Source organism: Sparus aurata, chromosome 22 (genome assembly GCF_900880675.1).
Source record: "Sparus aurata chromosome 22, fSpaAur1.1, whole genome shotgun sequence".
In the NCBI taxonomy this organism is placed as follows: domain Eukaryota; kingdom Metazoa; phylum Chordata; class Actinopteri; order Spariformes; family Sparidae; genus Sparus; species Sparus aurata.
The window spans coordinates 18984314-19002293 of record NC_044208.1 but is presented as its reverse complement, the minus strand read 5'-3'; the positions used below and the strand labels follow the sequence as shown (position 1 = coordinate 19002293).

Below are 17980 nucleotides of genomic sequence, written 5' to 3'. Positions count from 1 at the left end.
GAACACAACGCGCCTTAAAAGCCGCTGCCGGCCACCTGTCAATCACATCAGCACCATCGCAGATCATCGGCTCTGACGTTTAACCCGTTCACCACTTTTCACGGTGACAGACCATTTGCCAATGATATGATGGGCTCTGATGGGTAATCACCACGTGTGTGATTGGAGGAGACAGTGGACGACTTCCTCGAGGTGAGGTGATTCCGCACACCGCCCGTCTTGTGTCTCAGAGGTTGAACAACATTGGCAAATGAAACAATTTCATTTTGGAGGGAGGATTTTATGGATGTTTTGCATGTTTTTGTCTATTCACAAAAAACAAGCGATTACATAACAATCATCATTTTACAGCCATTTTGCAGGAAATGTATTTATTTAGTGCAAAATGATGTTTGCCTGTCATGTAACACCGAGGCTACGAGCAGGAGCAGCTTTGAATTCTCACTTTCGGTGCATTCAAGGACAGTCTGAAATTTCACACTTGCTAATCGGCTGCCGAACCGTCTCTTTTCCACGTGATTGATAATTTGTCTCCTGAATCAGATTTTCCAATACCCTAACTAATGCAATGCTTATTTGCTTCGCCGTTCTTGTCGGCTCTTGAATATTGGATTGTCCTTGATGTAGCACCAAGGAGGGTTTGTTGGAAAAGGGCCCCCACGGTGCTAACTGCATCTCCACATTTCTTTATGATAGTGGATTGCAGAGAGGTGACAGGACATTGAGGGATACGGACAAGGGGGTGACATGAAACAACAGTTTACTACTGTGGGTTGGGTGTTCATTGTGTTATCATCACAAGTGCATCCATGTGTTTGCTAGTAGAGGTGTTCATCATCACTGGCCACACAAATTGATTACGACCGACATGTAGACAAATCAAACGCACAACGATTCTCGATGCATCTCAGTGCATCTCAATAAATCGCATCCTCCATTTTGTATATTATTGCACACAGCTTCTTTCTCATACCAGCTCAAAGACAGCTGCACACTTCTCTCAGACTTGGACAGCGCCCCTTGAATTCCGGGCCTAACCCTGCATCACAATGTATCCCAGAAGCGGGACACTTCAACTCCTCTTATCTGTTAGTTAATGGCTGTAGTTCTCTAAAATTAATGGAAACACCAGACTGCCAGGAGAGTTATCTATAAAGTTATGGCATGCTTTAAAACCGGTTGGCACCACTATTAAGTACACACAATTTATAGGTAATAAGACTATAAATGCAAATTCACCACTCAGGTTCCTGAAGGGACCTCGTATCTTAGGATTTCAGCCTCACCACGCAGCGTTTCTCATCATGTTTATTGACTCGATCTGAGAAGTTTTTTCATTTCACACGCCGTCCACCTTCCCAAAGCGGGTGCATCTGTGTAACAAGTGTGCTCCGCCGTGGGTGTAGTAATCGCCTGTGTCTGTTTATGTTTATGCTCTGTTTTGCCTGTGTGGGTTAGCAACCCGCTGGTATGAAAACCTTCAGGTGTTTGGGTCGCTTCGCACCTGTGCCCCGGCAATGGGAAAAGCCTCAAAGGCAGAGGAAGTGACCCAAATAATGAGCGTTCAGTTAAAGAGAGAGAGAGACAGAGAGAGGGAGAGAGGGAGGGAGGGAGGGAGGGAGAGCATGAGCATCTCTGTCACCTTCCTTTGCCCTGCGCACAGTTTTGCAGGCGCGTGGACACATTTTGCCGAACGAAACGCCGTCTGTTTGCATACAGTGTGACAAGTGAGCGAAAACTAACAGTTCACACAGGCGGCGAAATGTGTCACTGCCCCCGTTCGGAAAGGACACAGTTCATGTCGCGCCAGAGCGAGTGCGAGGGCCTGATTGAGGAGGAGAAACGGAGAGAGAGACGGCGAGATGGACACATTGATTGCGACAGACGGTATCTCTTATCATCTGCGGCCTTGCGTTTCGCTTCTTACCTCTCTCTGTTGAACTTGAGGGAGTGGAGGATGGCGGGTCTCTTCTGCCTCAGGTTCCACAGGTGAACACTGTCGTCAGCCAGAGCACTCACCAGCGCTCCCTGTCACAACAGAAGGGGAGGGGGGGAATTCTTATTTCATATTCAAAGATTAACACACAGGAAATGTCCATAAACTTATCTACGCATTCTCTCTGTTAGCCGTGACATGGGTTGAGTCAGACTGCGTTCCCTGGACTCTTTAAAATCAGCCACCTTTTTCTCCCAGGTAACCATGATGATTCATAAGACGTATGTATGAGCGTATGTGTGTAGGAGGCACTAAAAATCGTCTCCATCTCCCCGAGGGTTTTTTTTTGAGCTGCTGAGTCACAGTCTCTCTCTCTCTCACACACACACACACACACACACACACACACACACACACACACACACACACACACACACAGCAACCACACACGACTGAGCATTAAATGCTGCATTCCTCATCAATATGACGTCAATCAAGATGAATGCTTTCTGCATGTTTACCAGAAAGTGCCATCATTACTCATAGCATGTTTCCAGCGTGTCAGTCGACACTTGACAAAATGCTAGAGAATGGTCTCTGTGTCCCGCGGTCGCTTTACATGACATATAGACAGAAGTGCCTGTTCGAGATGAGAAATTGCCCTTGTGAGGGTTGGCTGAGTTGCGGGGTTGATTCATATCTGTGATTCTATAATAGGTAAATGCAAAAAAAATTGCACAACACACAGTAGCTCTCATACATTCCACTTTGACAGAAGTTGATGAGCTTTATAAAAGATATCTACCAACACTTTCAATACTGCCACCGATAAGGTAATAAATCTGACGCACCAGAGACCCTGACCGACAATTATATGAATTATACATCTTGAAAGTTGTCTTACTCTTGAGTTTTCAGCAACCCTTTCTTCTTCAACTTTTGTTCCTTTTAATCAAACGTTTTTTATTCAACTGCACAATATTCAATTTCTACCACTAGAGGTCTCATTATTAAGACAAAACAAAAGACGTTTGCCGAGTGTGGTTTTTGAGGGAGAGAGTCAGGTGCAGAGCCAAACCTTCTGGAGGATTAAACACCTGCAGCCACATCAGATTCTGCTCTGATCCTGTTGCCGTTCAGCGATGAAAGGAGAGCTCAGAGATTACTTTCAAACTTTTGGGATTAAAAAGTGGATTTGTCTTCACTCCTGTTTATCAACCCGACTGCAGCGGGGATCAGCGGAGGAGACTTCCGCTGTCAGGTGTTTATGTACCATGATGTTCACAGCGGACTGGAGCTGGAGGGGAGATGTACTTTACTTTACGGATGACATCACATAGACAAGAGGGGGAAATAAGGGGAGGGACCACAGTCTCTGGTGAGTGCTGAAGTCAGTGAGGCTGAATTTAAACACACACACTCTCGAGGTTTGTTGTTGTTCGCTAATGTTAGTTTACAGCTATTGTGCAGGGATGAAATCTGACTGTTTTGGGAGAATAAATACTCGTGTGTTACTTGAATAAACACCAATTATCCCTGAATATGACTCAGGCACAAACGCTCAAGGTCGAGGTAACATTTTAGATTTATTCAAGTTACACTGAGTCTCGATCACAGACCTCCCTGACCTGAGAGTAGCAACGGGCAAACAAATGAAATGTACGGTTGGTTACCTTGAGTAAACTTGTGGATTGTTAGATATCACAGCTCATTTTTAGACATATTAATGCATAATTCTTACCTTTATATATATATATATATATATATATATATATATATATATATATATACACATATACATATACATTTATATTTTAATCAAATAAGCCAAATTCCTTCAGTCATCATTATTATTCAAGACTAAAGAAGAAAGTGACGAGGCACTAAAATTATCTACATATTTTGCCGCTGTTTAAAATACACTAAAACAAACCAAGCACTTGCAGTTATATATTCATATATATATGTGCCCTCGCAGACTTGTATGTTCACAGGTTTTGGGACTATTTTAACTCCAACGTCTTTTGTCCTTTTTTTAGTACATTTTTCTGACACATTGTCTCCTTCCCTTCGAATATGGAATTGGACATAGATTACAACGACAACGGCCGCTCCAAAAGCATCGGGGTCAAGCCTAGTGCAGAGCATTCAGAAAGTGCTGATACCAGGAAAATACGGTCAAATGGCTGATTCTACTCTTGGTACAGTAGCCTATAAGGAAGATAACAAATCGCTGCGATAAAATGTGGAAATGGTGGAGGGAGATAAGCAGATAACAGTGGCGAGTTATTTTTACATTACCAGCACCAGCATCCATAAACCCCTTCCCTGCAACAGCACACAGAAGGAACTACTTTTTGAACATTTTAAGGCATGAAATGCGATTACCAGGGATGAGCATTCATGAATCAGCCTCTAAGTCTTAAATTAATTAAATGACATACAGCACAGTGGACTTTTTTTATAGACTAAAGTGAAACACTGGGTCAAGATAATGACATTTCTCTCCCAATTACATTATTACCCATGTAGCTACCTGTCTGTGGCTTTGTAAGACAGGCCTAGTTGTACTGGTGAGAACAGACGCCTCAGTGGGGTAATAAAGCATTGTGCTTACCCACGTTGTCTTTAACCTACCTCATTGATGAGAAACTGTAGCTGGATGACGGCTGCTCCAGTCTCGTGCTGACAGTAACACTCCACGCCTGGACGACCAAACCTGAGAGGATCTCTGTCAAGGAACGTGCAGTCGGAAACCAAAAGCATGCGCTAAACACGCGTACGGTGTCTTTTTTGGGGGGTATTTGTTGAAATGCACTGCAGCACAGGACCTCAGCGCCTCAGGGTTTGAAGGTCATTTGCCCCTCGCAAATTGCTCCTGATTCAAAGGTCACGACATCTGTCACCTGGTTATACTCGAAAGAAAATGAAATATCCACATTGACATTTTTATGGTCTACCAACAGAGCTTGATCATATTCATCACCTTCAATGAGGAAAGAGCTTCTCTGTGCAGGATGTCACCCTTTTGTGACTCCAAACATGCCTATAAATCTCCGAATGAACAATAAAAGTCAAAACACAACAGGGGAATATGGGTAGCGCTGCAGAAAACAGAGAACTGTAACGGGATTGAGGAGGAGAAAATGGAAGGAGTGGGGGGGGGGGATTCAAATGTATAGAAAATGAATCGGCAGAGAAGAGGTGGATATTATGCGAGCAGATGATAATAAAATAATAGCAGGAAGGGAGAGAGAGAGAGCAAGGGTACAGTTAAACAGAGATGGACAACTCTGATAAAAGACGCAGAGACGAGCGAAAAAAAACGGCAGAGAGGGGTGGAAGGATGGATGCTGGAAAAAAACAGAGGAAGGAGAGGAGGGGAAGGAGAGGGGACCGACAGAGAATAACAAGCTTCTCCTCCTGGGGAGAGTGAATGGGTGAGCTTACTGATTATATCCATTCATTCCTCCGCATCCCTCTCAGGATCATGGCGGGAGGTGGCAATTTTTCATACAGGGGGCACGTAGAGGTGTTACACCCTGGAGACGACACTATTGCTCATCATTAGTGTGTGTGTGTGTGTGTCTGCGTGTGTGTGTGTGTGTGTGTGCGTGCGTGTGTGTGTGTCTCGGTGGGGGGTGGGGGATGGTGGCCAGCTACTTTAAATTGCCTGCAGTGGTTTCTGAACCAAAACCATTTGAAGCATGCAGTGAACTATGAATACAGATGGATCAAGCATTATTAGGATATTTCATGGATCTACATAGAAAACAGAGAGAATAACAGCGAGAGGCCCAATCCCAGTACAGCGTTTGCCCCACACCGCTTAGCCCTAACCCTCAGTTTTACGTTCATGTGTACACGTAGCGTGTCCTGATTCTTGCTGGGTGTAGGGGTGGAGTGACGTGTTTAGTCTGATTCATAGTTGCACGTAGGCTCTGAGCCTGTGCTGTCCTACGCAGGTGGCCTTTGCCATTGTGAGCATTAAAACATTTTTGCGTCTCTGTTGCTGGCAGTGGTGATAGAGCGGATACTTTCCCCGGTAAACACACTGACCTCTTCGGCTCACAACTACGTCTCTGTGTTAATGGTAGAGGGTTTGGCGAGGCACTATTTCCCCTGTGGAAATCCCACAGGAATCTACAGGTCACAGTCCATGCAAGATGCTAATGGAAAAGCCAGAAATGCGATGCTGCCAAGCAAATCAATCACAGTCTGCTCTGCATCACTGCAACATGCAGTTACATTTCTGGGATGGTGTATGTCAGGCAATGGCCAGTGGCTAGGATGCACTGGGCATGCATCCAAGCAGAGCTTTCAGGCCACATCGCCCAGTTTCTGTGATATTATGTTACTTTTCCTTGTTGGAGGAGAAAACAATTGCAACTAGTTAGCTGATGTCTCAGTAGCTAACTAGCTGGCTAAACCTACCTTGTTATTGCTGAATTATGCATAATAGTCCCTCATTCTGACATATTTCGTTGTTTCAGCTCTTCTAATATCAGTGCTGACTGGTAGGATAGGAGCATGGGTTGCAAATCTTAGCCTATAAAGCACAAATGGCGGCCAGGTAACGAAGCAGTGTTCTTTTTTATTTGATGACCTGACTGACAGAATGAAGTTGTGAAGGAACTGAGAGCGCCAATGCTTATATGGACATCAGATAACTGACAAATGGCATTGTGATAATACCTGGATTGCAACCATAACATGAGAAACGACCAGAGATGAAGTCAGCATATTGGAAATGTCGGGTTGGGTCTGTATACATAAACGCCATCAATGACCACTGATAAAATCTGAAGGTCTTGAAAGGTTGTCCCATTTCATCGGGGGGGATTTCAACCATTACCCCTTGTAACTGTGATTGAGTCAAACACTGAGGTAACGAGACATTCCTTTAATTATCCGTTGAGCAGATATAAAACAGCAGTACGTGTTGGTAATAACAATATGGTAGCAATGGCAACAGCAGAACAAGCCGAGCCCACCTAAAAATCTAATTCACACACCGATAATCAAGTCCTCCTCTCCCACAGTGCAAACTGCGCCTTCAGCCCGCAGACAGGCTCCAGTGTAATTTATTAGGGTGTAATGCATGTAATCATTCCTGAGGTGTGTTGTGACCATCCCAATGAATAAAGCCACCGCACAAACAAAGCCGGCACCACACACCTCGTTTTACCTCAGCCAAAAGCCTTCAAACTCATCCATTCCAGATTCTTTTTCTCTCTAGACTGTATTTAATTTCTTCTGCTTCACAGTTTGCAGCCTTTGGTCCAACATAGTATTAATCTCCATTCAGTGGATACTATTTCTGATGAGCATGGAGGAGAAATTAGCAGCTACAGAGACATTTAATGGCATCTTAAAAGGGGCTTTCAAGAGATTAGATATTAGATTTCTTGAGATGGCCAGAAATACTCTCCAAGCAACTGTTTCCTAACAAGCCCAACAAAAGTGAAAACCACAATTGTGATTATCTAGTCAGTTCTAATCAGGACATTCTAATGCAGCTCCGATATATGAAAACCCTGGATCTTGGGGGGAAAACATATAAAAGTCTGAGAGACTCATGGTGCTCCAACCAACCAGGTTTTTCAGAGAGAGCTGACGGCAGTTCTTAAATCCCAGCAGAGCACATGCTAGACGCCCCCCAATCAGCTATCAGTGTGATAGAGTAGCCTCTGTGCTGCCCCTGAACTCTTCAGGTGGATTAAGCTTTGCCCTCCCCCTCCTGGACATGCAATTAAAGGACTCCAGCTCTGAGCCAGTGATGCCCTGACCAGGAGAAATCTACCAGCTCCCACCGGATTTAAGCCAGTAAGCCTCCAGGAGAACTGAGCGGACCGCGGAACTGCCTAAAGTTCTCGATAAAGATTTGAGTCTTCCCCTATAGCACACCTGAGTCAGTACCTTGAAGTTCTAATGTCTAACCATCTAACCAGACTTAAACCATCACGAGCCTAAGTCTGAAAGTCAGAGGTATAACCTTCTCCTAAACAAATCCAGTATATCCAACTGTAGCTGCAGTTGCAAGGGTGCAGCTTGAACCTTTTCAAACCATCACTTCACTGGGATCTATAAGACCTAGAGTCAGCACAAAGGTTGGGGACCTTCTTATTTCCAGCTTCCCCTTTGCATCATAGGGATAAAGTTCACTCATTGGTCTCAAAATCGATATAGAAAATAATTTAGATTCTCCTCAAAAGCACTTAGATACATCAACATCGCCCATTGCTGATTATGTCAGCTTTAAGTTTCAAGCAGTAATCTCTCGTGGATTCTTCATCGAGCTGGGAGCTTGTTGTGTTTGGTTCCATACAGGAGAAAACACACGAACAGTTAGGGTATATATGCCAGTCATCACAACATCAATAGCTTAATCTAGACCAAGATAAGAGGCATTCTAAATAAGTGCAACATCAGCTGTCAAGTAGAGACCGTACAGATGAGGTTCACAAAAGAAGAGCCCTAAACAAACAACAACAACAAGCAAAGTGAAATATATAGAGTGGCAGAAAGTCTCTGCTGCACCGAACACTTTTTAGCTTTGTACGCAGCAATAAATTCAAAAGAAACAAAGTACAATGACTATGAGAGACAGAGAGAGAGAGAGGCATGAGAAAGCTCATCAGCACACACCAAATCACTGTCACAGCTAGTGGACGAGGACAGACGACCCCGATGCTCTGTCCACTTGACCTAGTACGGCCGCGATCCTCCAGGACACTGCTGCTGGCCGAACTGTCACATACTCGGAGAGGGACACTGACGTCCATGTAGGTCAAAATGTGCAAGTAAGGTTGCGCAAGCTTAGATCAGCTATTTTAATGAGGATCATAATGCGCTGCAAAACGCCTAGGAGCTTTAATTACACTGCTTTTTAATTGTTTCCACGCTCAGAAGAAAGAGGGGAAGTGGCTCCTGCTCTGTTGCTGTTCTTCCGAAAACATAAAAAGTAGTACCACCTTGAAGTGTCAATTGAATTGCTGCCTGTACATGAAGGTAATCACTGGAGGTAGCTATTTGTCTTCATAAACTGTGGCGAGATCTGCGGTAAGTTAATGAGTGCTCTCTAAATTGAGGAAGGAGGGAACTAAATTTAAAGCACATCGACGTTTCCCTCAGCTCGTGTTTCGTTTCTGCACAGAAAGCCGCACAGCATCATTTTCTTTGTTTGACCTTCAAACATGCGACTGCACCTGTGTTAGTCAGCGTGGTCGGGGCCTGGCGACAGTACAGTCCATCTAACTCAAAATGAATTAATTGAAAACTCTTTCCTAATGTTGCCTGGCAACCAAATCTTCCAGGGGCCTAAGAAAGAGAGAGAGAAAAGGATTTAAGGTTGTGTTTCTTAAACTGCTCGCATTGCCTTCTCTCTGAAGAGAGGCAGCCATCCCACAAGCACATTATCGTGAAGCGTACAAACACACACAGACACGTCGCAAAAATAAATTCAACCCATCAAAGAGGGAAGAATGGATTTTGTTCATGTTTTCAAGTAAATGTTGCCATAATAATTATCGTTAAAATGCAGCAGGCCACAACAAGACACTGAATCCAACGCGGGAAGACTTAGCTTCAGTACGCAAAGAGGTGTGCTTTGTCAATTAGCTGTAGTAAAGCGCCTTTCTTTACATGTACGTGTGTTAAACTGAGAGAGGTACACTTGCATAATTTTATGCAGCACACTTGTTTCTATGCACATTTTCAATCTGTGCATAAAACAACCCTCGGGCTCGAATGAGGTTGATAAGTTGGTATGTCGATAAAATGTGCAACAGAGACAGACTTAGCAGCTAAATCAAGACACACATTAGGCGTGTGGCCTAAACATCACACAGGCTTTCTGCTCCACCACTCCACACAACTACATCATCACGCTGCTGCCTCCTCTTCCTTAATGGCTTAATGGCACCGGGTTAACGCCACCCACGGTTTATCTCAAAGCAGCCATCTCTCGACAATCACACAATAATGGAAACAGACGTTCATTCATTTTCTCTGCCATTTTTCTGTATCTTTGGTTAAAATGTGCATCACGTTTGAATAGAAGCTTGACTATTAATAACAAATAATTTACCACACATACTGTAAGCCTTTGCAGCTCCGACTGCATGTTAAACCATTGAAGGCACTGCAAAAACTCTTTCAAAGTATATTCATCTAATTTCCATTTCTATTATAGCTCTTGTTTGTTACTCTTTGTACAGGTATTGTATTTTGTGAAGCAGCTTATTTTATTGCATTTTATTTGTTTAATTTGTCTTTCTTGTACTGTCTGGTGCTATATTCTGCAAAGCACCTTGTAACTTTGGTTTTGAAAGGTGCTATAGAAATAAAGTTTATTATCATCATCACTATCATTATTATTATTCAAAGGGGCTGTATGTAAAAAAGAAATTGCAATTTACCTATATTTTTTATCTTTTATTGGCCATATGAGAGCAAATTATAGTGTTATGTGCATTCTGCGGACCATGTGTGATTGACAGTGACGGGAGGGGAAGATTGTCCACTAGTTAATCCATCGCAGACAGCGTTGTTCTCTCAGACGGATAGCAAAAGGACAACATGCCGAACTGGGTCGCAAAAAATACTTGGGCCTGCCCTAGTAAAGCATATGTGTGGGAAACACTGTTACAAATATAGGTTACATGTATTAGGAGACAGTCTAGGTAATGCTGCCGGACCGCGGACTTCTTAATGAAGGCCTCGGGTTGTTCCACAGAGTCCCTTCAAAAACATCTCATTAAATTCAACATAAAACACAGTCACCTAGAAAGCAGCGTTTCAGCGACTGAAATGGGAATTTTTTTTTAGACTAATGTCTCTTTTAAGTTTCATCTATTTGCAGAAAACTTCCACCAATAGGTTTCTCACAGATGAGCAACAGCCAGTAAGAAGATTTATCAAAGCCGTTAACATCGGTTGAGTTAGATTGACTGTTAATGTCAATGTACAGGAAATATTTACCATAATAAAAAAATTAAAAAATACTTTATTCATTTGTTAATCATAACTATTATTTACCCTTTGTTGTAAATGCTCTGTTACATATACATATAATGACGGCATTTGTTTTGTGATAAAGCTAAAAATGATTGAATCATTTGCAAATGATTAGTTGATCATTAATAATTGCTTGTAATAATAAATCATTCTGATATATTGTGACCACAGAAAGGACCACTCTGTCTTAAAAGGAAATCTTTTTCCTATGTTATTTATTTGAATGCCCTTTCTGCTGCTCTCAGTATTTGATGGTAATTCAATCTTAACCCGGTGCATGAAAGCTTTTACATTTGTTTTTGTGAACCTCCGGCACTGGGCAGCTATTTACCACTGTTGTGTCAAAATGTGTTTCCTATAAAATACATGTTTCCCCTGGCAGTGAGACTTTGCCTCGATTTCACGCCAGGGTAGGAAATAACATAACTTCAATTTCTGTGGGTTGTTTTCACATCATTGGCTTTTGACATGGTATAACAACATTTACAAAACATTTCACGGGGTACAAGAGGGAGAGACAGATAGAAGACTCAATGCGCTTATAATGAACGTGAACAAACTTTTTTTGCAAACCTTGAGACAAATGAAAAGTGCACTTGCCTACATGTTGTTGACTGACTATTTCCTAATATGTCCTTAGGGGAAACATATTGATACACCACCAAATCTTCATGAGCAGAGGAGGTGATTCAATTTATTTTGTTACACTGTTGATCATAGAGTAGAGTCAACAGTGTTTGTTTAGCAGAGAAATAGAAAGATTCTTGGTGATACTGTGATTGCAACCCAATTGCCATAATAAATGTTGCCAGTGTTCTGTTTAATTTTTCCATTGTGACAATGCTTTGCTTATGGTCTGGTTAGGCTGAGGTACAAAAATCCCTTGGTCATGGTCAGGAAAGGGGTTCGGTGTTAGGGAGGGTGAAGGTAACACGATGGTCCCCCTGCCTCCTCCAACGACTCAGCAGTTGAATGGGGAATTAACGGTATGGCACAGACTGGTGCACATTGTCTGCAGGTCCTAGTGTCCAGCACTGTCCCAGGGAGAAGCATAAAGAAATTGAAAAATGGGTCATAGAGCTACCCAGAAACGGGTGAAAGACTTGAAGGGTAACCGCACCCCAAGGGGTAGACTACACTACACTCAGATGGTTAGGGTTAGTGCAACCCACAAGGCAGGGCATGATCCCGCAAAACGTGTCAAGGCCACAAAGCAAAGCCAGTTAGGGTCAGAAAATGAACCTGGAGGATCAAGTTAAGGCACCGATCTGGGACGGTGAGAGCTCGGGCAACCAACAAGGCAGGGCATAAACCCTAGAAAACTGTTTATAAAGGCCCCAGTGGGAAAGAGTTAGGGGTTAGGGTTAGGCTTGAAATTCCTGTTTTGGGTGCTACAAACACACCAGGTGATGTCCCAAGGTCTCATCAAATAAGTCTGGTTTTTGTCGCCACAAAGACAGGTGGACATTGTCCTGAGGTCTCCTTAACAACATCCACTGGTTTCAACCTTAGAAATTTTAAAACGCAGCCTTGAACTGCAGTCACTGGCTCGGCAGCCCTTTTGCCTGTCACCCCACCACCATCCCCAAGTCAGGTCATAAACATGAAATGTGAACATGATGTGACACGTATAAATGTGAATGCATTAGTAGTTTGCAGAAACTTTAGCTGCTAACATTCTATCCCAGGGAGTGGGCGGAGTGGTTTGACAAGTGATATCGAACTGCACCTGACCTTTTCTCGAATCTTAATATGACACACATCACTTTGCAAGAGAAGTTCCTCAACATCTCAGTTGCAACAGTCACACTTCTCCCGGTATTTTAACAAACATGACCCGAAGTTACACCGCAGTGCCTCGGCTCCCTCCACACGGGACAGCCTCAGTAGGAGATGTGTCACAGTTGCTGACAATAGCATTCCTCATTCCATTTTAACCAAGAGAGGTCTCTATCTCGCTCAGCGGTCCCCCCTCGCCACAGTGCGCTGACGCTAAAAGTGGACAGACTGACCGCGGGCACCAACGGGAGCGAGACAAGTAGACAGGAAGAGAGAGGAAGACGTAGAGCGAAAAGCAGAAAGTGGGTCAGCTTCATGTCTTGTCGAGTCCGATGAAATGTTTTTTCGCGCTATTCTGGAAGTCAAAGTTTTGACTGATAATTCACTTTTGCATCGCTCCTCTTGTATGTATTTTTGTCGAAGCCACAGGCAACTCACAAATAAAGGTGAGTCACCGGGCATCTGGCAAAGCAAAGTTGTCATAGAGAGAATTGGCCGGGTACAGTGGGAAAGCAGACTGCAGGTTTTATGAAACCCTGTTGTCCAGGAATAGAGTTGATCTTGATAAGTGTAATTGAATAGGGATGAGACTGCATTTCACATGAGACGAAGGCTAGCTCGCTGCTTGTCTGCCTACCTCAAACATGTCATGCCTCGGTATATTTGTGTGTCTGCGAGCGGAGTAAATAGAAAAACGGAGGAGAGGATGCAGCTTCAGACGAGAATAGAAAAGCTCCAGAGGGGCGAGGGTGGACAGAAAGAAGAGAGGCAAGAGTACGTTTTAATAAGAGCCAGAGGCAATGAAAAATGATGGACAAGATAACGAAATTGACGTGGAGAAGGGGGGAAACAGTAGATAGCGCAGAGGAAGAGAAAACGGAAGAAGAGAGAGGTGATTAATGGAGTATAAAGGAGGAGAAGGAATAAGGGCGAGGCGCCGAGAGAAAGCACCAGAAAGCACAAGCCTGGGAGCACTGAGTTGCTATGACGTTGGGCCCTAGGTGACGTCAAAGCTAGCCAGTCATACATCACTCTGCCGGGGAGGGAGGCGGGACCACGGGGCTGCACTGCACAGGGCCCGGAGACAGCAGTGAGGCGATGGCAGTCGGAAAGCGGAAAACAGAGGAAACAAAAAAGGAGGCGAGACGGAAGCAGAAGCAGGCAAAGAAAGCAGAAAGTGAGAGAAAGAAATTAGAAGGGTGGGAGCAAGATAGATGCGTTCACAATAGTGAAGCAAGGCAATAAGGCTGTCGTAACAACCTTAACAAGACCCCCATCACGGCCACAAAGGACTCGGCTCGGCTGCTTGTCGACACATTACTCAGCTCCCATTTGCAGGTGCCATCGTACAAATCATCCGTAATGCTCCAGCCCACTTTGACCTCAGCCTGCCTGAACGCTCCCATGTCACCCATCTCCTGCCCTCCCCTTTGACTGCCCGCGGCTGTTTACATCTAATTTTAAGTGCTGCTGAGGGAGCAGGATCGCCATTCCTTCAGGCCGTGATCCAGCCCCTTCACTGTGGCTGGGGCAATCAGCTATTACCAGGCATTTAGCGCTGCCCCTTCCTTAAGTCAGCTTTTTTTTTTTTTTTTTTGACGCTTCATCTTGTCGTAGCACATTTGATGAAGCTTTGATTTATTTTTTTGGATAATAGATTTTTGAAGGGCATGATTTAAAAGGATATTCACATTAAAATCATGATGATGTGACCTATGACTTATGATGTGGTTTATTATAGATATTTTTTATTCTCTTTAACAACTCTCTTTGTTTTCATGACTAAATAAACAAGCTGACCTTAATGGACATCACAATTTCATACTGTTTTACTTTGTTTACATGTGGCGGACCCTGTCACCTTTCGGGCTACAAACAGTGTTCTGAGGACCTTTTTTTCCTCTGAGAACATCTAGTTGTAGAACAGTTGTAGAACAAATACATATTTTTTGTATCATTACCTCATTAATATTGTAAATATAAAAATTCAGAGTTTGAACCTCTCCAAATATGACATAGTGCTCCTTTAAAGCTTTTGCCACCGAGCATCAGTTGGGAATGCACTGCATTGGAACAACAATGCTCTTGGTTTTTCCTGTCCGTACAGCACTGTAAAAATGAAAGCATATCCTTTGCGTCCACGAGGGACCTCTCTTTACAATGCTGACATGGTTTTATTGGTTCAGATGAAAAAAAACAACATGTATCGGACAGAGAGGGTCAGTGAAGGGCAGTTTTTTTTTCTTTTTTTTTCCCGCTGAGCAGCGTAGCGGTCAGTGAAATTCGAAAAAAAACGTCTCAACTTGAGCGAAAAATGTGCCTCAACCAGGTTTTCAGCTGTCGCTTAGCAACAACGGTACAGTGACTAGCATCCCATCAAGGTGCTGATGCGCGCTGGAAGCAGGTCTTCCCCCCCTGACTTCTAGATATTTACACATTATAGCTCCGAAGGACCCTCAGCCTTATTTGCGTTCATTTGTTTTCCTTCCCCCCTCTCTCTCTGCCCGAGCATTCAGATCGCGCCCAAATACATCAATGACAGAGAGCGGAGGGAGGAAGCCATGAGATTCACACGTCCTCATGAATATCAGTCACACTCGGAAGAAGAAAAAAGAAAAGACACACGAGTATTGTCATGCAATATAACTGCAACGCAAGCAAATAACGCACAGAGGCAACCTGCGGGCGCCCAACGCGCACCGAGAAAAACCTGGAGTTGAGCAAACCGGTGATTCATTTGTTTAACGCAGTCCTTGTATAAATAATCTCACTTGACACATATGATTTATTATGCTGGCAAACAATTAAACTGCGATGGGGCCGCTGAGTATTTGTTGCTACCTCAGCTTCCACACACACTCACCTTGGAAAAGCGTTGCGATGCGCACACATACATACATCTATTGCCCCCCCCCCCGTCCCTGAGATTCATCTAGATGACATATTCGACAATGGCCATTTGCTGAGGTGAAAGGTTCAACGTTGCTGTAATCCAAATTCGCGGGAGAAATGAGGCCCGCTCTTGGAGTTTGCAGGCGGACGAGTGCACCAGAGGGTTGGTGTATCTAGAAAAATCTGATAGTACCAACGTGCTCGCTTGAGCTTAATGACTGTGCAGGGCAAGATAAGAATATTGGAAACATAACTTTTTAACCTGAACACTGATTAGCTTTCATGCAGACAGGCTAGCCACCATCAGGATTACAACGAAGCACAATGCTGGAACACAGAGGACCTTGTAGCCAGTTGTGCTAAAATCCCGTCCCCTTTAAGAAATATTGTCCATGAATACGCTGGACGTGAGCCAGCACAGGCGAGGCGAGCACAGTGGTGACACACAGTAAAAAATGTAACCCCCCCCCCCATGCTGTAGGGATAATGTGGATTGTTAGTTTCTGGAGCACGGCCCGTTCTGCCCAGTAGTAGAGTGTTAATAACCCAGGACATCCACATCGTCTAATTTTAGCAGGACAGCTTGGCGCCGAGCTACTGTACGGACACTGCAAGGCAAATATCTGAAAAGAGATCAGAAAGATGGAGGGGGAGAGGAAAGGAGGAGGCAGAGAATAAGAGCATTTGGGGGGGGGAGAGGTTTGGAAATTCACTGGCTGTAGGGATCGAAGGCGGGAAAGAGGAAGAAAGGGAGGGGAGGATAAAGATAGAGGGGGAAGCGGGAGGGAGCAAAGGGGTAAACTGTGAGGGGGGGGAAAAAATGTTGAGTCAGCAGAACAGCTCGTGGCCAAACCCTTTCTGCAGAAGCGTGCATAGCATCGGAGAGAAAATGAGAAATGTGGAAGGGGGGGGGGGGGAGGGTGGAAGGTGTGAAACAGAACAAGACAGGATGAGGCAGGAGATGCTGCGTGAATAGAAAACGGAGAAACGAAAACATTCAACATTCCTCCGCCCAGATCATCCTGGATCGGACCGACATGCGTTTTTATTTATTTTATTTTTTTTAGCTCTGCTACTGTTAACTGTCAAACTGTTTAATAGGCTCATTTACATGAGTGAGACAGACAGACAGCGGCTTAACAGTAATCATAAGTTCTGCTTTTGTGATAGCAATGCAAAGCCAGTTAAAGGATTATGTTCCAACAGGCGATGGAGCTAAACACAACAGGGAGGCCCAACAATGTTTCAGCAAGTGACAAGTGGTGGCTGTAATTTCTGCGAAAAATGTGGCTTTAGTGTTGTGCTGTTTGGATGTCTAACGGAGACTTATCTAATAACACATTGAGGTTGGATTTGGTACAGTTGGAGTGCAGTCCACGGCCGTTCCGTGTGTCCATTGTTACGCGCATACCTCACATAGCGCGCACAGTCCGCTGGGTACAAGGTGACGATGTATTAAACATGAGTCCCAGCCCATGGAAGAGCGCAAGGACATCGGCTCCATCTGCTGCGAACACGTTAGCGCTCTGAACCCCACTTGGCCAATTACAGCATGAACTGTGGTAGAACTCTCCGCTCTGCAGTCGACATCAAATCTGCCCTCGGTGATTTTCGACTTTCACTGCAGTTTAAAAGCTTCGGCTTCAAAGTTTTCGGCTCGGGTTAACATTACCAGCCCTGATGGCCAAAAGAACTGAGAGCTGAGCACAGCGATGTCTCTCGTCTCCAGCAGGGACACACATGAGTTTAGCCACTAAAGAGCCGGCAAAAAAGGGAGGAGACCGTCACGGGGCGGCGGCCAAACATGGCCACAGCAGCGTGGTGCGGCTGTCCCCCCACTGGGAAATGCATGTCATCACAGTTTGGCTTGGCACATTGCGTGGCAAAAGGGGGCCGGCTAATGGAGAAAGCCCTAAATGTGTCTCAGTGTGTTAGTAACATTCAGAGCAGATGAAGGACTTCACAAGCTGGCAAAACAATATCTCATTATCTCCCCCCAACTAACTGCTGCTACTGAAAACAATGCTGATGGGAGCGGCAAAGGTGAACTGAAAAAAGTAAAGTTATGTGTCAAAGAACCAAAGTAAAGAGGTGAGAGAGGCTAAAGTGCTTCGTAAAGTTGAGGGGAGCTTGATAATCCTACATGTGACCCTTTTCACATACATGTAGTCATTCAAATAAACCCTTAATACAAACATATCGATTACGGCAGCGTTCAATTTAGTTTTCTGTTCAACCAGTTTGAATTTGTGCCAACCAACCAAACCTACACCGAACAAGTAGAACGTAAATTTAAAATGACTATGCTGTTAATACAAACTCAACACTTCCTTTACCTGTTCCAAAATAAAAGCC

At 44.2% G+C, this 17980-nt stretch overlaps 1 protein-coding gene across 2 annotated transcripts in view; it reads right to left on the bottom strand.

Annotated features, from left to right (window-relative positions):
- The window catches only part of stxbp5a (syntaxin binding protein 5a (tomosyn)), a 104613-nt gene that overhangs the window by 58990 nt on the left and 27643 nt on the right, over positions 1-17980 (bottom strand). For both annotated transcript variants that reach the window (XM_030405181.1, XM_030405180.1), the window contains exons 4-5: positions 4574-4655; positions 1928-2028 (exon numbers count right to left, since the gene is read on the bottom strand). In XM_030405181.1, the coding sequence (XP_030261041.1) occupies positions 1928-2028; positions 4574-4655 (183 nt within the window). The remainder of the gene's footprint in view (positions 1-1927; positions 2029-4573; positions 4656-17980) is intronic.